At 50.5% G+C, this 24,559-nt stretch overlaps 1 protein-coding gene across 1 annotated transcript; it reads right to left on the bottom strand.

Annotated features, from left to right (window-relative positions):
- Nucleotides 1-1,929: 1,929 nt before the first annotated feature.
- On the bottom strand, nt 1,930-24,192 carry DDI2 (DNA damage inducible 1 homolog 2). The gene is given in 10 exon segments (XM_036396206.2): nt 1,930-6,512; nt 6,514-8,123; nt 12,386-12,575; nt 12,961-13,064; nt 13,793-13,921; nt 14,445-14,572; nt 16,354-16,480; nt 18,327-18,557; nt 19,526-19,655; nt 24,054-24,192. Coding segments are annotated over 10 exon segments (3,063 nt in total). The 5' UTR covers nt 24,192; the 3' UTR covers nt 1,930-6,236.
- Nucleotides 24,193-24,559: the final 367 nt, after the last annotated feature.

Below are 24,559 nucleotides of genomic sequence, written 5' to 3'. Positions count from 1 at the left end.
CACCAGCCACTCACATCCTTGTGTTTGACTCAGTGCTTATTGGCAAGCACACAGCACCTTGTAATTAGCACAAGTAGTTGCTGGAGGTAATTATGTCACAGTCTAGTGGTTACTTCCGGGGGTCCTGGCACCCCCAGTTACCCCCAGGGAATGAGGCACAGCAGATAATCGGTGTAAGGTCACAGTGAGTCAAAAGCCAGGTGGGCCAGCAGGATTTCCCAAATCCCATTCTGGTGACAAACTGGCCCAAAAAGTGTTTTCCCTTGGCAAAGCCACACCAGGCACGTGCTCAGACATGGGACTCAGAGGGGCTGATGGAGGCACTGCAGAATTCCTGAGCAATGGCTCAGTCGTGTTCCTTCTGCTGACCATTCCTTGAACTACTCTGAGGCAGGAAATTGCATGAAGGAACGCTCACCTCTGCATCCCCCTCCTGCTCTTAATGCATCCATGTGACTGCTCAAAGAACCTCCAGCTGTTATTTTTAAACTCCAGGCCTCTGCAGGAAGTTTTTAGGAGACCTCTACTCCTAAAGGCCCACAAAAGATAACCAAGGAAAACACCAACTTGGAGTGCACATTTATTGCATGGGGCCTGACCCTCTCTTAGCTGTATAAAGGCTGCAGATTTCAGGGTGCCAGTCAATGCCCCCATTCATGGAATCCCAGAATGGTTTGGGTGGAGGGACCTTAAAGCTCATCCCATTCCACTCCTGCCATGGGCAGGGACATTTTCCACTGTCCCAGGCTGCTCCAAGCCCCGTCCAGCCTGGCCTTGGGCACTTCCAGGGATCCAGGGGCAGCCACAACCTAACCTTGTTAAGCTTCAGGACATCAGGCCAATTCAGACTGGGAAAATCCTAAGCATGAACACAACTGTGCCATTAATCACAATTTTTACACATTACCAAAATAAAACACCTTCATCAAGCAGAGCAGACAAGGCCCGAGTGCTCAAAGTAGTTTTGAACCAGAGCACTCAATCCTTAAATCATCTCCCAGCAGAAGAAATCGCAGCAACCCTTGGGCCAATGTATGATGAGGCTGTAGTAGCCCACACATCAAACCCTCCCTTTTCCCACCCTGAGAGCTGAATTCAAAATGTTGTTTGCATGATAATGACCTCACTTAGCTCTAACAGTGACACCAGCATCACGTGCAGAGCTCTGAACACGTGAGGAGGAAACCACTGCCCAGTTTGTCACGGTCACTGAATCATAACCCACTGTGTTTGTGTCTCTCACCTGACACCAGCACCCACAGCTCTGGTTTGCAGGCATTTAAAATGGCCAAAACCTCAGTGCTGTTACAAGGAAAAGTGCAAGTTTTTAAAGGTCTGAAAAAGGAACTGTGGGGCATTGTCACTAACTTAGGGTTAGTGACTCTGCCCCAAGTTTCAGAGGAGGAATATCCTCTGTGCCTCCCTACTAAAACCTGTTCTACTACGTGACACTAAGAGAATGGGACTGCAAAAAAGCTATTTCTAACTAAAACTCTAATGAGCTTTCCAGGGTTTTAAATGCCAATATTTTTAATGTGCCAAGAAATTAGCTTCCAGCACCAGAAAAATAAATCTCCATCTGCTAACTGGGCTGGAAGTGAGGTATTCAGGTAGGAGACAAGGAGTGTCCCATTCACTTTCCCAGCAGACAGTGCCACGGCCAAGTTTTATGTTTACTCTGATGCTTTTCCAAGTCCTCCATGAAGGACCCAACAACCCATCCCCAAAGAAAGGGAATACAGGAATTTCTCAAGTCTATTCTCAGGCCCTCCCAATCTTAATAACTTTACCTACAGATTTCTACTCACTCTGTTCAAAATGGCAGCATTTATGTTACAGAAAATCCACTGGCTTTGGGAAAAAAAGCACTGAAGGATTTGAGTGCAGAGCTGCCAACCTCAAAAATACAGACAGACCAACCAAGCAACATTATGATAAAGTGTTTATTCATTTTTTTTTTAAATATCAAATTTTTTTTACACATAATTTGTTGATAAACAGTCCCCCAATATTAAAAAAAAATCAAAAAAGAATCAAGTGTGTATTACTTTGGGCAGAACCACATCCCATTGATGACACACCCACTCCTCTCTTCAGCCGCCTGCGAGGCTGCAGCGTGTTCAGCCCACAAGAGTCAATGACACAAAACACAACCAGCTTTAGGATTCCTGAGTATTGATTCCCTCAAGTTCCCTACGTGAGTCTGTAAAACTCTGAAGCATCAGTCAAAGTGTGACCCAAACCGCTGCGCTTCGGATCACGGACTCAGCCTCGTCTACACAGTGCAGGAAGAAATCTCGAGCGCTCAGAGGGGAATGATGGACATGAAACTGACCTCGTTTCCCAAGCTGACTTCCGAGAGAGGCAGGCAGAAACACCTCTGGATTGCTCCTCTTTGAATTTCTGTTAGAGTTCTGGGGAGCCGTTTGGCAGGAAGTCCAAGTCTGGTGAAGCAACCTCTAGGACCTGCTCCTCCTTTTGTTCATCAATGGCATAGTTTTACAGAAAACTGATCTGAAGTTGAGCATTCAGCAAGTACACTTAAATATTGCTACTTTTGAGAAGAGGAGACAGCAAGAGGGAGACACAGAAGACGGGAACATGGAGGACATACAAGGTTAACAGTCCTGGAGACCAAGTGTCTACATAGAAAGTTAAACATACACAGCAAGGAGGCAGATTGTCCTGGTAACAGCGTAGCTCAGCTCTGTCCTGCAGCAGGTAAACATGCCAGGGACAGTCATCAGGAATATTCCCTCCTCTTGTCAGAATTACCCATGCCCAGAAACTTCCAGATGTTGGGATTCCACTAAACATCACCCCTGTGTTCACCTGTGGCCTCGTGTACACAACACAGTCACCAAGAGGCCAAGTGAATTCCTTCAGTATTTTTAAGGAAAAAAGTAAATCTCAGAGACCAGGAGTGGTTCCAGGGCACACCCAGAAAGGAGCTCTACAGACCCACATGGGTCCCCACAGGTGCTTCAGAGCACTGCTTTACTCTCTAGAGCTGGACTGCCATGGTGAAATCCCTTTGTTAAGTGATGTGACTTTAGGACACACTGCAGCAGTGGTTAATGAGGAGGGGGAAGAAAAAAGAACAAAGTGCCTGATTTTAGGCTGGAATACCTGGCTCCTTGGAAACCTGAAGAGCTGTTGGTGGCACCTCTATCCCCCGCTGTAGCCAATCAGCCACAGCACTCTGCCATCCCTCCTCTCCTATAAACACTCCCACTCTGAGGGCCAGGCCAGCACAGGGAGCAGTGAAGGGATGCTGGAGGCTGAACAGAGGATGTGCGTGCGCATGCAGCAGAGAGGACACACGTTGAAACAAAGACAACTTTCAGACAGTGTTGGCTAAGCACACATTCTGTTACATTTTATTTTAACCTGAAGTACTCACCACTGCCCCAATTTTATACTAGATCTTGCTCCTAAAAAAATTATTCACTAATTTAGCAGCACATAGCCATTCACTCAAAGCAATGCTTGGAAATGAAGAGATTTAAATCACCAGGCTTGGACCTACTTGATAAAAGAGTTTTAGAAATATTTATCAGTTGGGGGTCAGGGTTTGTTTCTAGCAGTCTGGGAAGAGTTACCCATGGAATTCTAGCACTATGGATAAATGCTTCCATACAGCTTTGGCAGAAGGGCAGGATTCAAAACTTATATTTGACAAGGAATAAAACTGAGCACTGAAGCAGATTGGCTGATGCTCTAAAGCTTTTATAGAATAAATTCTCTATGTGCAGCCTAAGTCAGCGTGGCCGTGAGAGCAGAGCCTGTCACCAGCTTGGTGCAGAGCAGCACCACTTGGGCCAGCTGAGCAACAGCTTCTGAAACAGAGAGAGTGATACAAGGGGCTAACACTGAGTGGCAAACACTGAGTAGCCAACATCTGCTGCTCCAAGCAGCTGGCAGTACGTCCACACACAGGCAAAGGGTGCAGGTTCAGCTCTCCCCCATCCAAGAGAGCCAACCTGGCCCTGGCTCCTGTGTTACTTTGCTCCCAGGGCCACCTCACCGAGCCCTGCAGTGTGAATCAGGAGCAGATTCAGCCATCTGAGGTTGCTCTGGATCTGGGAGCCTCACTGCTGCTGCTTCTGATGGTGAACCAGATGCAGACAGGAATGGATCTGAGAGATCCTATTTCCTAAGGCTTCTAAGGAGACCTGCTGACACTGTACTCCTGTACCAGCCCAAGCTTGCCCTTCACAGAGGGGCTTCTGCTGATCTGAGGTGCTCATTGGAAGGAGAATATTAAACCAAACCTTCAGCAGGGGTAACTCTACCACCTGCCCAGTGAAGATGAGAAAGCTGCAGTCTGGCCCCAGTAATTCATTTTGAGCAGAGCCTCAAGTGAATCACTGGATGCTGCTCCAGACAGCCAAGCACTGCTTCCCTCATGGTGGAATGGAGGGATGTCAGCCAAACCTGTCTGGGAGCTCCAGGTCCGGATGGTACCGTCCCAGCTCACGGAGAAGCTCCATTTGACAGCAGAATGCCTTAAAGCCCTTTATTACTCCAAAGGATCTCCTGGCTGCCCAAGTGTCTGAGGCAAATCTGACACCAGCACTCAATGACAGCACAAACTCCTGGGAGGTGACAGATGAAACCAAATCGGTGTTGTTTTTAAATGCCACCTGCATAAAAACAGCCCAGCACACACATAGGAGACCTGCTCAAGCAACAGGGAACACAAACACCAGGACATAGGCCTGAGACAACCACAAGACCACATGGAAGCCATGAACAAAAATGTGTTTGGTGCTGCTGAGCCATTGCTCCAGGTTCAGCTCAACGTGTCAAGTTCAAGACAAACACCAAACACAAAGCCACTTCTGAGATTGCAAGTGGGACTGAATCAAAGCTCCTACTTAAAATTTTGTTTCAGCCACGCCTTCCTTTCCCTTCCCCAGCCCTGACAGAGTTTTGGGGCTTTGCAGAGCATCACAAAGGAGTTCTTCCCCCTCAAAAAAGCATCTGGAAAGGGCTTCCTACAGCGCAGCCTCGGTGAGGCCTCACTGCTCAGGTGACTCACCAGAGATATCCCGGAAGGCCACGATGGTTGTAACGCAGAAGCCACATCAGTGCATTTGTTCTGTGACCCTGCTGGGGAGCCCTCGCTCTTGAGGAGGTGTCAGAGTCAGATGAGCACCCCCAGCCATGGCATTCACAGCCACGAGGCCAACCAACCCCAGCCATCCAGACAAAGCACAGCAAAGCAGATTCTTCCTTCTTCCAATCACAGCCCTGTGTGGAGCCACTGAGATGAAGTTCATTCCTCCCCTGGCACAGGCAGATTTAGAGCCGTAACACACAGTTGGTTTGTTAAACAAATTCATCATTAAGGTTTAGCCTTAAACTGGTTGAGCTTGTTCTTTTTTGCATGAGGAAAAACATGATGTGGGCAAGGCTAGAAAAAAATGTAAATACTCTTTTTCCCTCACCCCCCACCCCCCCATCCCTATAGTTAATACCAGCATATCTCCAAATAAGTTAAAATGTATCTTGTAAGTTTTGGTAGCACCAAATTCTATCCCTTCCCTTCTTCTATCCCCATGTTGTAAACTGGAACACACTGGCCCAAGAGCATCACAGAATATTCTGAGTTGGAAGGGACACACAAGAATCATTGAGTCCAACTCTAAATCAAAGCATAAAAGGGTTTGGCAAAAATAAGCATCAGCCTTCCCCATGCACACACGAAAACCCACGCTCCCCAAAAACCCCTCACTCCTCTGGCAAAAGCCTTACACATCCAGGAGCATCTACACACCTTTAGTAGCTGCCAGAATAATTTCAACAGCTGGATGTTGGGTTCCAAGGAGCTGCAGCACATCCAGAGTCTACACTGGACTCAGTGTGCACCTCCCTCCTGTGCATGTATGGCCAATTCCCATCACAAATTGCTTTGTGCTGGACAGGGCAGTGAGCACAGTGGCTGCTGCTCTTTATTCATAGCATTGGAGGTTATTCTAAAATCGTACATTTAAATAAAACTAGTAGTTTTAATCCAGTATGCATGATTAAAAGCTATCCTGTCCACACAATGCAAGGATGTTTTCTTTCCTTTCAAAGCCCAAATCTAACAAGTGAAACAGAAGAGATGTGTTACTTTGGCTGCAAATAATTATAAAAATCTGGCTCAACATTCTGCTCGTCCATTGTGGTGTGTAATTGAGATACTCCTGTAGAAGAAAAGATCCCCCAGTCAGCTCCCTCTTCCACAGTTACGTGGGAACAACGATGCTCTTGGCTAGCAAAATGAGAAGAGCAAGATCTGCGTTTCCACCCGCTTGTTCCAAGGCCTGGAGAGCTTCCTGTGGGGTAAAACCAGCACCAAGGATCCGGTCGACATCAGCCACGGGGAAAGCAGGGGGTGAAGAAGCCCCTGCTTCAGTCAGTCTGGTATAGGCAGCTGGGGGGCTCAGCAGTGGTTCCTCACTCCCACCCAGGGGCCATGGACCTGCAGGAGCAGCACTGCCACTTCTCCCAGGTGCTCCTGTTGAACAGGCGCTGAGTATCCTGTGGTGCTCCCTCACCCGAAGCAGGTGTGGAGGAAGCAGGCGTGCTCTGCTCCAAAGTTGGACTAGGTGCACTCTGAGAACCTCCTGCCAAAACCTCCCTCTGCTCTGGGCTCTGCTGCTGGCCAGGGGTGGCTGCAGAACCCAGCACGCCCACATCGCTCTCACCTGAACCCTTCTGCCTCTCTAAAGCACCTGCCCCGAGCACAGGCTGCCCAGCACTGACGGGCCCAGTGCTGATGTGCTCTCTGCCAGAATCACAAGGCTGGCTCCCCTCTGCTTCTCCACCCTCAGACCTCATCTCAGGGAAGGAACAGCTCTGTTCCTGGCTGGCTGGATCCAAGCCTTTCTGCTCACCTTCAGGAAGTCCCTTCTGCTGCACTGCTGGCTCTCTCTGAACTGTTTCCAGCTGGGAAACTTCTTCCGAGGCAAGGATCTTGCATTCTCCTTTCCGACTGATAACCAAGAGTTTGTGAAGCTCTTTCAAGGCTGATGCTAGAGGGAAACATTGCTCTTCTGAAGGTTTTCCTGCATCCATGTCCAGCTGTTGGGTGCTGGAGGGGGAAGAGCTGTCTGCTGCCAAATTAGCCGACTCGTGATACTCTGCAGGAATTTCACCAGTGCTTTGAGACTGCAGGACATCACTGGTGGAAAGTGGATCACTCAAGGAGGATGGAGACTTGAGCAACTCCACCTCCATGGAGAGGGCCTCCGAGTTCAGGTTGGAAATATGTCTGTTCTCAGTCTGCTGCTTCTGCTGCCCTGCTGAGCTCTGTGCTTCAGCTGCAGCCTGCTCCACTGCATCTATTTCCATGACGGCTTCCGTGTGCACGTGGCTAAAGGAGGCTGACAGTTGGATACTCCCTTTCACACAGGAAAGACCTGCTCTCTCCAGTTCATCTCTCATTTCCACGGGAGGATTTTCTGGCTGTTTGGCTTCTGCCACAGCAGGTTTCTCAACCCCACCAACACAGCAAGGAGGTTCTGGGTCAGTTGTCTCAGTTTGCTCCTCAAGATGTTCCTTTTCTGGCTCTTTGCACATCCGATGGTCTGTGGGAAGCTCATGTTTTTGCTCCTGCTTTGAAGACAGATAGACATCTTTATCCTGCCTGTGCTTGGCAGCAGCGTCATCCAAATGGACTTTTGTCACTTCCAGAGGATGTTCCTGACCATGATCTTGTTCTTTATTACATTCCTTTAAAATGTCAGCACTAAATGTTTCTTTGAGTGTCTTCTGTGAAAGGCAAGCTGGATTGGAGCAGGTTCCATCTCCGGTGTGCAGAGAGGGGTCATTATTTGCCAAGGAAGAGCTATTGGAATGATGCTGTAATACCAGAGCATGTTCTTTTTCTGGGGTTATCTGGTGATCAGGTGAAGAGTCAGAAGTCTTGACGGCTCTAGGATCAATGGGCTCTGCAAGGCTGGATTCGGATGAGCAAATTGAAGCAGGGGCAGAGACAGAACGATCAAGTAACTGATTTGTGGGATTAGAGATCTTGGAATTTAGTCCTGAAGACTGGACTGGATTTTGAAACCCATCAGAAGCTGGTAATGAGGGCATTTCCAGTGAGGTAGTTTCTTTGTCACTATTCTCTATGGAAGACAGAAGGAAAGGAGCAGTCAGGACACAGCAGAAGCACCGTGGCAGCACAAACTGGAACGGGTAGCTCTAAATACCTGGTCTGTGGCCCACTCCAGCTGCAGTAAACACACACTACATGCATCAAGGCTTCCGACGCTCTGTTTGGATTAGGAAACAAACACACCAAACTCGTGTTAGCATTCAGAGCACACACCATGCATGGTTACAGTCCTGCACAGCTCCCCTCCTGACTGTCCAGCACAACGGCACGGAGGCTGCAGGAGCTCCTGCCTCCCAGAAAGATTCTGCCTGGCAAATTTGGCACATCGAGGCAAGAATAACTCTGCCAGAGCACAATTTAAAGGCTGGTCTGTACTGGCTATGCCACAGAGCAGTCTGTGGGTCACACTAGACACTTGGTAAACTCTACACAATGTAACAATGTGTCTTGTGCCATTCTTGTTTGTTCTGCCTTTGGCTGGAGATACTCAGGAGACACATTTCAGAGATAAGGGAACTGAGATGGCAACACAGTTCTTGGGTTGTGCTCCCAGCAGTGCCATCAGACCCGAGAGAAGGTGTCCAAACACCAGCTGGCTGCTAAAGGGAAGCGTACAGATTGTAGGGGGAAGGAAATCCCCCAAAAGAACTGCTGCCCAAGGCTGGGAAGAGCAAAGCAAAGGAGAAAACCCAAAAGTCAAGTCCAGCTTGATGCTTCCTTGTCCTCACAGGGAGCAGATGAATTGCAGATCTCTATCAGAAGCACTGAACACTGGCTGTAGTTATCAGGGGAGATTAAGTGACCTTATCTTGCTGACAGTCTGATCTCGCTGATGTATCAGCATCCAGCACTCGTTAAATCACTCACAGGACCTTTGCAGGAATGCCTGTCCTGACCCCACAGCCCAGGATCACACAGGCTCTGTGTGATCATCATCACATCAGCCCAGGCTCTGTGCTCTGTGATTTGCTGCCCTTTCCCTTCCCAAACACACCACTGGTTTTCCTGGAGTCTCTTTTTACAGGAGTACTGAGGCACAGCTTGCCATGCCTACACCTCCAGCCACAATTCTCTTTGAATTCCACAACACAACAGAAACCTGCCTGTCCTCACCTTTTGTTCTCTGTTCCTTTTATTCTCTGGTAACTAAAACCAGTGCAGTACCTGCTGGGACACCACCCTGCTGCTCATCTTTCCTAAGGGTGGCAAAGAGCTTTGTGACAGAGGATATGGATGAAAACCAGAGGGATCCTTTCTGTTTCTATGTGGATGATTACATTCGTGTCTCTGCTCCCAAACCAACCCTTCAGGGAGGAAGCAGAACTGTCTTTTGACCTGCTGGATCACTAATTAGGGTATGATCAGACACATCAGGGATTTGCATTGAGGTAGCAGCAGGAGCTGGTTTTCCACCAAGCTCTCCTCAGTGTCATCCTTCCCCTGGGGGAGGCACAGGAGCTGAGTCCCAGCCCCACCAGGGATATTGATCCAGCTAAAACCAGGAACAAACTCTTCCCCACAAAGTGCACCATCAGGGATTAATTCCTCTCTGTACCAGGAACAGCCTGAGCTGTTTGTGGTGGCACTGACTTGGACTGAGGCTGCCTGGATGAAAAGGTGTGTGTGGGATGAGCTGCCTGGCTACACTTCCTCCTCAGCAAAACAGCTCCAGTTTTGCTGCCAGGTTTGTAAATCCTCCATGATCACTGAGTTCCCCAGTGGTGGGAAACTGGCACAAAAGAGCATCAAGCCCTCAGAGGTAAATAAGGATGTGGAGGTCCTGGATCTCAGTGAACCCCACCACCACCTCAGCTGCCTTCCATAAATGCTGAACCATCAGCAAAGCAGCTGACAGAAATTGTGAGGCTCCCTAAAGTGGACTTCAGGGGATTAAATAAAGCTCAAGGATAATCCAGGTGCATTCAAAACAAGCACTTTAATAGCCTCCAGGTGCAGGCAGCCATTTGTGTTGTACCATCTCCTGGAAGGCAGCAAAAATTGCTCCAGTTATAAAAGAACACACGTGTTGTGGGGAGCTGAGCTTCTTTGGAGCTGCATCACATTCTCTTTCTGTCCTTCTTCCGTTTTCTGTTTTTTCCTTTCTTGGTTTTCTTGGTACCGCCTAGCAGCAACTCAAGTTTTGGAAGAGAGAAAAAAGGAATGTGCTGACATTTTAGGATACAGCCAACAAAAGCCTATGGGCCAGAGGCTAGAACTGTGTCTAGAACTGTCAGGACTGTCACAGTCAATCTGAACAAGAGCCACTTCTGTGCCTCGGTGTTCTATGGGCACTAAGTGAACACACAAAATGGATTTCCTATTCCCATAAATCTTTTACATTCCTCTAGGGCTCAGCATCAACAGAAAGTGTCCAAGTGCTGACTAGCCTGAACAAAGCCTCATGGTCCTTAGAACCATATGTGGTACATAAGCAGCTTGGATTTAAGTAATTTCAGGCACTTTTCTGTTTAAAAAACTTGTCTGAAATACTTTTATTGTAAAGACTCATAGTTTGGGCTGAGGTTTGCTTGTTATTTAGTTCTCTTTCAACTGAGAACTAAATTTAACCAACCATAATATCTGCAAAGCCTCATTCAAAGTGGAAATATATTCTGAAAGCTAACCAGGCTCCAGGTTTTCACAGGAAAGAGCTGATATTTACACCTCCCAGGCTGTGGGAACAGACAAGAGCCCAGGCTCCTGAGCCTGACCTTTAGCAACATCAAAACCCCATCACAAGGTCAAACCCGTGCTTGTGTTTCTCTCTGCTGGCTGCAACTTCAGTTAACAAAGATTCAAATTTGGCTAGAAAAGTCACACATTTAAACTATTTCATACTGATTCATTAAAGCCAGACCTTCCTTCTGAGGTTTTTTACATTTCTGGAAAACTTATATTCTTAGGATGGAAGAAAATGGGCCAAAGGGAGCAATAAGTGCAGTCCCGTGCTCCCCTTAATGTTATCAACTTCGTTATTTATAACCAACTGTTACTCTTTGGGTTGTGCAACAGTAACTGGGAGGTGTTAAAGAAAAATTTCAGTGCATTTCAACTAGATATATATATATATATATATATATAGATACATATATATATAAAATATATATAAATTTTAGTATCTAATAGATATATAAATATACATATAATAATATATGGTTAAATCTTTTTTTCTCATTTCAATTTTAAATATGGGCACACCAGAGTCTTAAAATATTAGCAAGCAAAATGTTGAAATTAACTTGATCAGCTTAAATCTGACCCAGCAAAGAGTTCTACATGTGTGTAGGAAGCAGAATTTACTGTGTTCTTTCAGAGGAAAAATGAGCAGTAAAACTCCAAGGTCTCTAGAGAACTCTTGGATATAAAATGTTATCTTTAAAAGTTTTGGAAAAGGCTTAAGGAATACACCCTGAGGTATTCACAGCTTCTCTGGAACACAGGGAAAAAATAATGAATTTTCCCTTCAGCTAAAAGCTGAACTAAGGGAGGAATTGAACAGAAAATTTGAGTTTCAGACTGATTTTGGCTCATAGTTCAGCTTTCAGCTATTTGGCTGAAAATAAAATCACTTTGCTCAATTTTGCAGCCACCAAAACTCCATGTGGCCATCTGTGCAGCATTTGGATTCTAGGGACACTGGGAACAAAACTGCAGGAGGGTGAAAGTTTTCTTTGCAGGTCATATTTAAGGCTGAGGATGTGAATTCAGCTTTTGAACTTCTGAGCAACTGCAAGGAGGCAATTCCCCCTCCAAGGGCACCAGCATCATTCCAGGGAAAAATGCTGAAATAGTGCGAATTCTAAAAATTGTCATGAACTTTTGTCACTGCTACAGCTGCTCTATTTTTACGTGGTGCAGCCAATAAGAGCAGGGTTTTGGGAGCCTCCCCAAAGCTGTGCTCACACGAGGCTGCAGCAGCAGCAGCACAGCTGAGCCACGGCGCTGCCGGGAACAACAATGTGATCCCAGCCACAGACAACCATTAACCTCCACAGCTTGAAGGCCAGGAAACCAGAGCAGGCGGGAAGCTGCAGGGAGAGCACCAAATCAACAGCTAACAGCCCTGAATGCCTCCATGCAGGTTTTGCAGCCCAGAAAGGAAGAGAGAAGTGCACTCAGAGGCCACAAGCAGAAATAAAGCCCCTTCTCTCCACCCTTTACTGGCTGCTGCTGCTGCTCCCAGGAGCCGGAAGGGGAACTGCTCACATACATCCTGACATGCAGCAGAAAAAAATGCACAGATTCCTGTTCCAAGTGAGCTCCTGCTGGTACCTGCTTCCTCTACGGATTTCTGTATTGCCTCTGCGAGCTCCTGGTCGGCGATGTCCTCGGGCCGCACGTCGTCGCGGCCCGCGCCGTACGCCAGCCGCGCGCACTCGGGCAGCTCCCCCTCGGGCAGGAAGGAGGTCTGCGAGCCCGTGGTGCCGATCACCAGCACGTTCTTCTTGAGATCAATGGAGCACTGCAAGAGAGCATCCGCACGTCAGGGCTGCAGAGAGCCAGGTGGCTCCTGGGATCAAGGGAGACGCGAGGTCAGGCAATCTGTCTCCAACGGACAGCTAAGGGTGGGCCAGCGGTATCAGCTCTAACCAAAGGGCCCCATCTGACTCAATTTCTAATAAAGCATTCTGTTGGAAAGCTCTGAGCATCTTTGATCAGAGAAAAAGCTCCAGGCAGCAGCCAGATGCCCTAGAGCTGTCCATGATGGATGTGCTTCCAGCCTGGAAGATAATCCACCATCAACTCTCCCCAGGAAAATCCTATGAATTCACAGGCCAGGCATTTATGTTGCACTTCTCGCTAAACCTGCAAGAGCCAGGTAACTGTTTCAAAAGAGGTTCTGATACCTGATGCCTCTTAAGCATATCCAGTCCTAGGAGCATGTCCATGGGCTGCTCTTCAAGGATTGAGAAGGAGCACGCCAGGAAATCCCCTTCGATCTGCACCTGAGCTGAAACACAAGGCAGAGAAGTTCCCACTACAGCACAACAATCTGATTTCTGCTCTTCCACCTGGGAAGGGAAAGGTCTGGGACAATCTGAAACCAGCACTCTGATGCACCGTTTTGGCCACAGAAAGTCTGGCCCTGTGCAAGCCCCAGGACTGCCAGGCCTGCCATGGTCCCAGAGTAATTATTTTAAAAGCTGATGTGCCTGAGAACCTCCTGTACTGCTTCTCTGACCCTCCAAGCTTGAGGGCTGCAAACAGTTTATTAGAGCACAAGTCTAAGTAGCAGCAACAGGAAACAGAATCGATTTTTTGGTAATAAGGGCAGTGACCTCCATCCAGAATAGCTGCACAAGAGCACAGAGGCTTTTCTTTCCAAAGGAACAGCAAACACTGTACTGTGTGGGAACCCTTCCTGAGTAGCTCACGCTGCCCAGCAGTGCCACCTGAAACAGGGAAGGTCGTGGTGTTTCACAGTCACTCGGGTTTTGCCCCCAGAGAACGTGTCCGGTGTCCTCTGTGTGTGCAGGAGCTGGGACTCCCTCACCCCCAAGTGTTACAGCATTAAATGAGACAGAGTTCTGTGCCCAAGACAAACAAACACATTTCAGATGCACTTTGATTTTACTCTGCAGGAGCTCCTAGCAATTACAGCACTGATCCTCAGTGCCAAGACTGCAGGAAATGCAGTCAAACCCCTGCTAAAGCTGCCCCAAAAATGCCAGTACTTACCTAAGTGCACTCTGCCAATGATTTTCTGTGTCCCAACACCCTTAGCAATGCCAGCCCACCGCCGATCCACCAGCCTCATGATGTTGCACCTTTCAGCACAGGCTTGGCTCATGATGGTCATCTGGGCACCTACCAGCAACAGAACTCGTGTTAAATCCTCATGGCTCAGCACAAACTTTTATTTTCTCCTGAAGAGCTTAAAATCTGGCACTCAGAGGCTGGGAAACCAACCCACCTGCCCCAGGGCATAAAGGCTTCCTGTGAATCCCACTGTGCTGACCTGGCTGCCCACACGTGGGTCAGCACTGACCATTACTGTAGGGATGGAACAACCCCAAGAAGTTCTCCTTGCAGGATGTGATGGGAGCTACCACGTTAAAGGCGTGTGCAATCTCCCAGTCTGTAAAATGAGGTAAGACACACACACATGGCAGAGACCTTCAGGTATGGAAGTCCCAGAAACTCTCCCAGGAGCCCTAGTCCAGGGTGTTCCCACACTGCTTATCCCAACAATCTGCTCAACCAGGCTGTGCTCAGGGTTCAGTAAAATGCTGCAAAATCTTGTCATGCATTGCTTTATTGAAGGACATTTTGGGGAAACTACTGGAATGTTGACTGTTGGCCTCAGTGATGGAGAGTGTGGAGAAAGCACCTGAGTCCACAAAGGCTTTCACGGGGTGTCCATTGACTTTGCAGTTGATGTAGAGCATCACCACCTGCCCAAAGCTCTCGGGTGCCTCTTCCATCGCTATTGTCATGTTCTCTTCAATGTTTTGTTGCCTGAATTTTGTGGAGAGAGAAAGACCAAAATTTCTGTCACCCAGACCTTGTAACATCCCTCTGATTCACAGACAGACCTGGAAATCCCACCTACTGCTGCTCACCTTACAAACACACATTTAAACCACAGCAAAGGCTTCCTCCTTAGTGAAGCACAGAGCTGGGAGCTGAAGATTGCTAGGAATGATCTCAGCTGAGTGCAGAGACAGTGAGTCACTCCCCAGCAGCCACTGCCCCTTCCAACCCCTGCCTAACTCACACCTCAGCTCCTGACAGCCTTGTGTTGCCAACAGGACCCTGATGTCCATGTTAACCTGGAGAACTGAGAGAAAAAACCTGTGGATTCATTAGTCATGCCGAGGGTACATGGAGGTGTTGCCAATAGCTACATCACTGGAATCCCACACAGCAGCTGAACATTAAAATCCTCAGGTTTCCCTGGTATCTTTCTTTTTCCAGGCTAGGAAAGGAGGGAGGTGAGCAAAATAGCAGAAAGAACACCACCATGAGCACCAGCCCTTGCTGCAAATTCAAGCCAACAAAAAACACTCTTCAAGAAATCCCTCACAGCCCCAGGATAATCTTGGAAGTGATGGGCATCTGTAGTGACTGCATCCAAAACTGCTTTATCTCCCCAAAAAAAGGAGAAAAGACTTCAATTCTGATGCCATTTCATTTTTCACTGAGTGGGGTGTGACATTTGGGGATGGCTCAGCCCAAACAGCTGCAGAACCTTGGGCATCCCCTTTATCTGTCCCTCATCTAAGGAAGAAGGGAAGCGTTCCTGTGCCTCTGAGAATGTTTCACTCCCTACAAATATCTATTTTCTGCATTTCTGGGTCTTTATCTGGCACCAACACCTTGTCAGTGGCAATGTGAGAGCACTCCTACCACCAGTGAATTCTGGTTCTGACCAACAATGGGTCTGTAGCAGACAGACACTTTGTTATCAGGGGAAAACCACCAGCCATGAACCGACTCCAGGATTTACCACTCAGCTGAAGAAATCAAGCCTCAGCCCAACACAATTACATCTGGAAGGCAGCAAGAGGGAGCGAGCTGATGAGCAGGATGCATTTCTGCAGAGCCTCTCATCAGTGAATTAGCCAGACATGGAACAATTAGCAGGATGCAAAACCAAATCTCGAGGGCAGCTGGGAGGAACAATGCCCTGTTGCTGTGCAGAGCTCAGCTGGGAGACAGCGCCAGCCCAGCTCTTGGCTTCAAAACACGCCCCAGGCACCGGCCTCAAGAGGAGATGTGCTCTCCACAAGTGCTCCAGTGAAGCAGCTCAGGCAGCTCCAAGACAACACACACAGAGCACAGATAACAGTGCTGTCACCTCGTGTCACACAGTCACAGAATGGTTTGGGCTGGGAGAAACCTTAAAGCCCACCCAGTGCCACCCCCTGCCATGGGCAGGGACACCTTCCACTATCCCAGATTGCTCCAAGCCCTGTCCAGCCCTGAACACTTCCAGGGATGGGGCAGCCACAGCTCTCTGGGCAGCCTCTGCCAGGGCCTCCCCACCCTCACAGGGAACAACGCTCTGTGATCTCAGTGGGACACATCTCAAGGATGGGGTGCACCTCCATGTTCCCAAATCCCAACCTTCCCACGTGCAAAGGTGGCCCAGAGCATTGCAAACAAACTCCTTGGTACAAGGAATGTGCTTAAATTCTGCCTTCTCTGAGGGAAAAAACCACCATGGATGGAAGCACAGAGCAGTTTTTTCTCCCCAGAGAGGACCCCAATGCCTACAAGCCACTTTGGTTTGTTACCTTATGTCTTCTTCTATCTTGGCCTGTGCCTCGAGATCAAAGGGGTCGGCGGAATAGAGCCGGATCCTCTCCTGCTCGCGCCGGGCTCGGTCCTGCTGTTGCTCCAGCAACACCCTGGTGAATTTCTCTGCGGGAACAGGGAGAGAAAGAAATGCTTTTTACTGGAAATTACTCTTGCAAATCAAATTCTGGCACAGCAAACGCTTCTTTTGATGCCAGCTGAGGAATAGACTCAGCAGCACACAGAGAAAAGCTTCCTCTGAGGGCAGCGTGGAAGGACCTCAGAGGATCGGTGGCAAACTTGGGAACCTGCCGAGATGAAAAGCAACTGGACAGAGCTCGCTCTCCTCATGCTCCTACCCAAACACTGCACAATCAAACTCAATTTCCTGGCACATACACTTATATAGGGGAAAAAATTTAAAAAATACACAAAGGCTAATGACAAAACTCCTTTCAAACCCAAGGAACGTGGCAAAACCAGAGATTATAATCCCTAAAGCTGAATGCCTACCACTGGAATGAGGAGGTGCTAGCCAGGTCTAAATGCACATTTTAAGATCACAGTTTTTAGATTTCCACTTTCCAGATGGCCTCTGGCCATGTTTTACTACTTGAATGGGATCATGTACGTCCCCAAAAGGCCTTGGCAGCCCTGGAAGCTGCTCTGGCTCAAAGGCTGTTATGTGCTCAGGGAGGCCTTGGGTATATTTGACTGTTGGATTTTTGAAATCAGGCTTTTGTACAGCAGGTGCCTTCATCCAGCACAGCCACAGGGCACGGATCTCTGCAGATATTTGGGAATCCAAGCTGGAGCTGAGCTGGATCTGTGCCCAAACACTGCCAGCAGCAGCAGTGCAGCACAGCAAGGGAAAACCAGCCCAAACCACTTCCTCCTGACAGCCCAATGCGGCAATTTGGGACTGAAAATGCACAACTGGGTCAAAGCCTGATGTCCACAGACCAGGCAGAGCAGCAGAGGAGCCAGTTCTGGGTGTCTTGGGCTTAACCTCTGGTTTCCTGTGCCAAGAGCAGCACCCCTGCTTAAGGTGATGGGAAAAACTCCCAGCAAGATGCATGAAAAAGCCTGAGAGTGCAAAAAAAGGTTCAGCTCTGGATATGAGCTAAAGGCAGAGTTAAAAACAGAACAGGCTGACAACGTCCATGGAAGTTCCTCTCTGGTTTCCTCTAACAGAGAAAAATCACTCAGATTTAACCCTGAGAGTGGATAAAATCTCCTGCTAGAAGCTTCTTCTCTTCATTTATTTCTCCACACTCAACAGGATTTATTTCCCAACTAAACATCCTGCAGAGGTTCAGGAGCTCATCTACTGCAGCCCAAAACGCCTCTATTTTCACACCTAAAGGACACCAGAGTTCAAATCTTTCACCACAGGAAGAACAAGGGACCAACATCAGCTACAGAAGAAGCAAAGGACGAGTTTTCAACTGTGCCCAAAACACACAGACACTTCCAAGATTAACAGAAACCTACACATTTATGACTATTTCTATTGAGAAAGTTCCTACACCATTTCCTTGTTCTTTTCCCTCTCCCTTTCTGCAGTTCACTTCCACAGCACAAGGTCACTATGGACAGAGCTGGGTTTGGAGTGTGCTGCTCTCTGCTGAGTCCCAGCTGGGATGCAGCAAACACACCACCTTCATTGGAAAATGTGCAGTAAGGAGTATCTTAGTGTAAAAATCAGGAGCTGAGTCACTTGTGTTCACAGACATCCAAATTGTCTGTGCCTCTTATATTTCTGAATAGGAGATATTAAAGAGGATATTAAAGATGGCAAGCAGGAGAAATACACCCAGAAATGGAGGACCTCTGCCTCGAGCGCTCTCAACTGGCACCTTTTATCTGCACCTTTCATCAAGGAATGCAGCAGACCCCAGCCCGTTAACCCCCGGGGCTGCCCCTGACGGGAGCTGACCCCGCCCCAAGCCCAGCCCCAGCCCCGGCTCACCGAGGTCCCCGCTCAGCAAGGCCTCGGCCAGGGGCGGGTTGCGCTCCTTGAGCAGGGACAGCTCGTGGGGGTTGGCCAGCAGCATCTCCCGCAGCAGGGCTGGGTTGTCCAGGCCCTGAGGGAACGAGGGCGCGTCCGGGGGCGAGGGGCGCGGCCGCTGCGCCGGGGGCGGCGGCTGCTGCGAGGATGTCCCGGGAACGGCGATGCTGCTGAAATCGATCCTGGGCAGACCTGAAAGGAAGGGCACAGGTGTCGGCGCTTCACGGTTGCAGTTCTGCTGGGAAAAGCACGGGAAGGAAGAGCTGCCCTCAATGCTTCAGCAGAGCAGCAGTTCGTGATGGAAGCACAGCCACGTCCCCGGGTTACTGGGTTAGCAACACTGGCTCATTTATGTAACTGGTCTCACCTGTCTGCCCCATTTCTAATCCCCTGAAATGCACTTGCTGACTAGTTATTCCCTGCTTAACAAACGTGAATTCCTCATGGAGGGACTACAGGGCTAAACCCAGTGGCTCTGAGGCACTTCAGAGTCTCTTGGGTTAAAAAAAAGCAGGGGGAAAAAAAAGTATTAACAGTCCTGCAGACCTGCATTGCAGGTACCCATCCTCCAGCTGAGGCAGGATGAGGACCTCAGCAATGCTCCCACGCCCTTCTCAGCCTGTGGCACCTTTCCTAGGGATATTTTATGTCTGAGATTTGCTAGGAGCAGCTGTGCAAGGCAGGACAGAGGCGCAGGGCTCCACTGAAGACATTCCTGGAGAAGCCTTTGGCATGCACACATGATTAAGCCACTGGGTTTGGCAAGATGTGGCTTCTCAGGGAATCTGCCACAGGACAGGATCAGGACACACATCCATAGAGGCTGTTCCTGGTCTGAGCCATGCACATCTGCACCATCAAATCCAGCAGGAAGGGAACTGGTGGTTGTAGGAAACTCACACACTTTTACCAAGCCTGTTCTGAACCAGTCACCTCCTCACTGCCTCCACACTTCCCCAGAGGAACAGTAAAATACTGTTGCCTTCCTCAGAATAAAACACTGAATCAGAAGCCCTCTGGGTCACTTACAAGCCCCCCTGTCTCACCCAGCCAGCCTCCCCCCCTCAGCACTTTGTGCTAAAGGACACTGCCAGAGCTGGTGCTGGGCAGTGCTGGTGAATCCCTGAGGCCCAGGCAGAGCTGGCACGGGCCTGTCTCACCTGGGAAGCGCAGGGAAGGCCGTGGCTCCACCGTCTCCTTGTGGCGCAGGATCACCACGTCGCCGTCCTTCAAGCCATAGGAGGCCAAGGACCGGTTGTTGTCGGTCAGCGGCCGCTCGGCATAAACGATCTGTGCCAGGAGAGCCACCAGGCAGAGAAGAAGTTAAAACAAGACCAAGATGTTATTTTGTTATAGGAGAAGAAAAAAACCATTCCAATAAATCCTGGGATCCATCTCAAGCGTCAGAAGGGAAGGTGTGATGTCTTCACAGGCCTCAGGCACAGCAGGGCCTCGACACGCTCCTGCCTGGACAACACGGGCTTGGTCTTGCCAAAATCCAGCTGTGGCACCATGGAGAAGGGCCAGTCTCCCCTGATCAGAGGCCAAGATCATTAGAGGGAAGCAAGTCTTGACCAGGACTGTCTGTCCACATTCCCAAACTCCAAACTCCACGATTACACAAGCCACAGGCATTTTCTGCAGCGTTCCCTGCCCCAAGTCAGCACCCACTGACCCTGGACAACTGCAGACATGCCAGCAGCACCAATCCAGGTAGATCCAGCCCAACATCCATCATTCTGCCTCTTGCCACAACACAGCTCCCCAGAATAACCAGTTTTACAGGGACCTTATTCATTAGCTCAGTGCTTTCCAGTTCACTCCAGTGATGCAACTCTCCAGGCCCAGAGCACTCAAAGCTCTGCTCCCATCAGTCCATGCAGGGAATCAACTTCTTGTGACTACAAAAAACAAAGTCACATCCATTTCTACTTTGATAACCTGCTTTAACAAGGGCTCCATAGACTAAACATAAAAACACAGAGATAAAGGTGAATAATCCCCAAGGAACATTTCCATGAACATCAGACCTGTAATACCTACAGAAGCCCTAAGTTGTGGGAAAGCCCAAAATGTAACATAAGCCTGGAAGAGAAGCTCCCAGAAATGGCATCTGGCAACATGAAGGTTTCTGTGCTGTCACTGGAGCACAGTGAGACCAGGAAGATCAGCCCAGCACCTCCTGCCCTGGCAGCAGCCCAGAGTATGGAGAACTCGGCCTAAACCCCTCAGGCACACGATCAAATTTCACAAATACCACCTTGTTTAGCCAAACTCTTTGGGGCTGGGAAAGGCCAGTTCAGCAACAACACGTTTGCCACAGGTTGGGGCTGGCTGAACCACGTGGGAGCAGCTTTGGCAGTCCTGGCAGGGACGGGCTGCAGCTCTGCCTGATGCTATCACAGGGAGCAGATCCAAAACCACAATCACTACCTGTCTTCAGGTCTGGCTGACACTACAGCAACTCCAACATCTTACACACACTCTCCCTGCAGCATTCAGCAGTGGAGACCCATCAGCAGCAGCAGTACAAGGCAAGACAAGGCAGGAGGAACACAAATGACCAGAACCTCATGGGGCAGCAGTCAGAGATTCGGGGAATTGCACACGATGGAAGCAGGCAGGAGCTTCCTGCCTCCTCCCCTCCACCAGAGTGTGCAGCCTCAGCGCTGCCTCACACCCCAGGTCCCTCTCAGGGCCCATGGGCAGCGATTTGAAAGTGAGTGGCCTCCACCCCAGAGCCCAGAGGCACCACCGAGGTCAGCTGGTGCTGGCAGAGCCGGCACAGCCTCTCACGTTACCGGCCTGAGGCAGCACCGCCACAGCACAGGCAGCGTGTCATAAATCCCAGCTGCACACCCAAATCTGAAATGGCACATTCCCTGCGCAGACACTCTGGAAGAGACGAGTTAATCAGTTTAAGTGAGGCTTTACCTCTGTCATCTTGCTGGGATTGGATTTATGAGCGTTCAGCCTTACATCCCAGACAATGAATTAAGCGCCTGGCACTCGCCACGTCCATTAGCAGCACAGATCAATCCACTGCTGACCCATTCTGCCCCACTCTTAAAACAAACTGATTGGATTTTGCTGCCTTTTGATTGTCTGGTTGGTGGCAGCTCTGCTGGCTGGCAGGCACCAGACACGGGTTCTTCTGGAGGTGACTCAGACAGGGATGCAGGCACCGTGGATTCATTGTGCACAGTGCCAGAGGGTAGAACCTTCCTGTGGAGCAGGGAACCCCAGGCAGGAGTGCTGGATACCACCTGCAGCCATCCATCAAGCCAACTCCTGGGCCCATCAAATATTCCTGAGCATGGCACAGATGGAGGGCACGCAGAGAAAATAAATGAGGGGAAGGAATGAAGAGCGTGGCTCTGATGAGAGCCTCCTGTCCCCTCTCCCAGAAAGCCACGGCCTTGGTGTGTGGAGGAGACTGCAAAGTCAGATTATTTCCACTTGCCTTGCCCAGCTCCTCTTATCACCACAGCCAGCAGCAGCTCCCTCTGTTATCTCAGACCTGTGCCCACAGCGTCCCTTGGACACCTCACAGCTCCCTGCCCAACCCCAAACTGCAGCACCCAGAATTCACTGCCCAAACCAGCAGAGAACAAGGCTGGGATTAACCCTCCTCCACATACTGAGTGGTTTACTCCACCCTGCATGACCCTTACAGTGAAATTCATCCTCTCTAGTGCCAACATAGCACCTTCAATGCAACATTTACCTTGGCTGAGGAAAAAGGGTAGAAAACAGCCAAGTTGGTAAATGTAAAACTGCCTATTTGTGATTTAACAATGCAAAATCCTTCCACACAAGGAGCTGCCTCTCTGATAACTTGTATATTTTAAGTTTCTCATAGAATCACTGAGGCTGGAAAAGCTCTCCAAGATCATCAGGTGCAATCCCCACCTTGTCCCCAGCCCAGAGCACTGAGTGCCATGTCCAGGCTTTCCTTGGACACCTCCAGGGATGGGAACCCCAAACCTCCCTGGGCAGCCCCCGCCAAGGCCTGAGCACCCTTCTCCTGTGAAGAAATTCCTCCTGATGTCCAACGTGTTCTCCCCACTGAAGGTCCTCAAAACACCTCACAAACACGAGGCAGGAAGAGAAGAGAGAGGAGTGACAAATAACAGCCTGGCAAGCACGGCACGATGCGGCTCAGGATGATGCACGGGTGGCAGATGGATGAGCAGAAGGAAGCAGAGGTGGCTACAAAAGCACAGCGCTGCTCCCCTCGCCTGGGGCTGGCAGCACCCAAACCCCACACAGGTCAGCTGGGCTGGAAAAACTCAAACAAGGGAGCTCCTGACCAAAAACACACAGAGAAGTGACCCCTCGCTACCCTAAAGCAGACCCGGAGCTGCAGGTCACCATGACACAAGGGACAAAGGTGACAGTGAGGAGTTTATGCTCCAGTTCATGCCTGGAGATGTCGAAGCCACAGCAGAGTCCCCCATGCAGGGGTTGTCCCCAGACCTGGGAACTCACTGGTGCCTGTGACAGCCACGGGAGGGTTGCTGGGAACCTTTGTGTGAGGTGGGTTCTCCCTTTACAACTGCCAAAAATCAAGAGTTTTTTTCCTAAAAGAGAATTCACCCTACCTGGATTTCCTGCCCCTGCTCTGAGACTGTTTTCCTGTCACCACCAACCTCCCATTCCAGAAAACAAGGCTCTCCCACGGCAGAGGGAAAGCCAAACATCAGGAACCTGCTGGGTGAGGGACACCACAGCCCCGGGGCTGCCCCTGCACCAGCTCTTCCAGCGCTGACTAATCTCGGCTTGGCTGGAAAAACACTTTGTTAATTTAGACTGGGAAAAGGCTCGGGAAGCAAAAGCCACCACCGCCAAACTCCACAAACTCTGCCAGGCACGGCCGGCGCCGAGGAAAGGAGCCGACACCGCCCTGCCCAGGACAAACGGGGAGGAACGGCCAAACACGCGGGACTGAACCCAAAACATGAGCAAAGCCCAGACAGATGGCCCAGAGCCGCCCCCACACGCTGCCTCCCCCGTGTTCTGGCACAGAGCGAGCCCTGGATCCGGGCTGGAGGGGATATTTGCTGGGAAAACCACACGGACGTGCCTGTTCGGTCCCCACACCTGTGTGGAAAAAAGGGAGGAAAAGACTCAATGCGCCCTTTCCGCCCCAGATATGGCAGGGGTTCGATGGGATAAATAAACCCTTTCCCGAACATTTCAGCCCCATTTCCCGGGCTTTGAGGACACCACGGGCCCCCACCTCCCCCGCGGGCTGACTCCTGCTCCCCTCGCTCCAATTCCTGCCCCGTTGAAGCATCAAATTCCTCCGAAACCTCAACATAAAACAAACCAAAACAAACCCACATTATCTTCTCTCCTTCAGCTGCGCGGCGGGCGCGGACCGAGACTTTCGCGGAGGGGCCACCCTCAGGCACCGGGGGCTCGGAGCCCTCTCCCGAGCGGATTTTGAGGGAAAAGCGAGGTTTGATTCTCCCCAAACCCCAAAGGTGCGCGACGGGAGGGACCGGAAGGGACCCGCCGCCCCAAACAACCTCAAACTCTGGATGGCCGGGGCGGATCCCAGATGGACCCGGCCGCTCCCAGTCCGGGAGACCCCGACCCTGCGGGAGAAGGGGCACGGCCGCTCCCAGCCTGGGGGCACCGGCCGGGCCCTCCGCGGCGCTCGGGGCGGGGGCAGGCCCTGACCTGGCTCTCGGCCGCCGGGATGCCGGACTCCAGCTCGCAAAGGGCGCGGAAGTTCTGCAGCTCGAAGTCGGCGTCCACCTGCAGGTTGAAGGTGATCTCGGAGCGGTCGCGGCGCAGGCAGAACACGGTGAGCAGCATGGCCGCCCCCGCCCGGACCCGCACCCGCCGCCGCCACCGCCGTCAAGCGCCGCCGTCGCAAAGCGCCCGCCCCGCCGGTCAGGCGCCCACGTCAATCGGAGCCGTTCGGCCAATCAGGGAGCGCCGAGCTGGAGGCCCCGCCCCTTCCCCGCGCCGGCACGGGGGCGGGGCCGGAGGGGCCCGGGTGTCGCCGCCGGTCCCCGTGTCCCCTCTGTGTCCCCAGGGCACCGCCGGTCCCCGTGTACCCAGGCCGCCGCCGGGCTCCCCGGGGCTCCTCTGGGCTCCCCGTGTCTCCGGGTGTCACTACTCACTGGCGGTCCCGATGTCCCCAGATGTCCTCCAGCCTTTCCAGTCTCCCCAGGGATCCC

The sequence above is a fragment of the Molothrus ater genome, chromosome 23, assembly GCF_012460135.2.
Source record: "Molothrus ater isolate BHLD 08-10-18 breed brown headed cowbird chromosome 23, BPBGC_Mater_1.1, whole genome shotgun sequence".
NCBI lineage: Eukaryota > Metazoa > Chordata > Aves > Passeriformes > Icteridae > Molothrus > Molothrus ater.
Note: the sequence above shows the minus strand (reverse complement) of the source record. Positions and strands in the feature narration are given on the sequence as shown.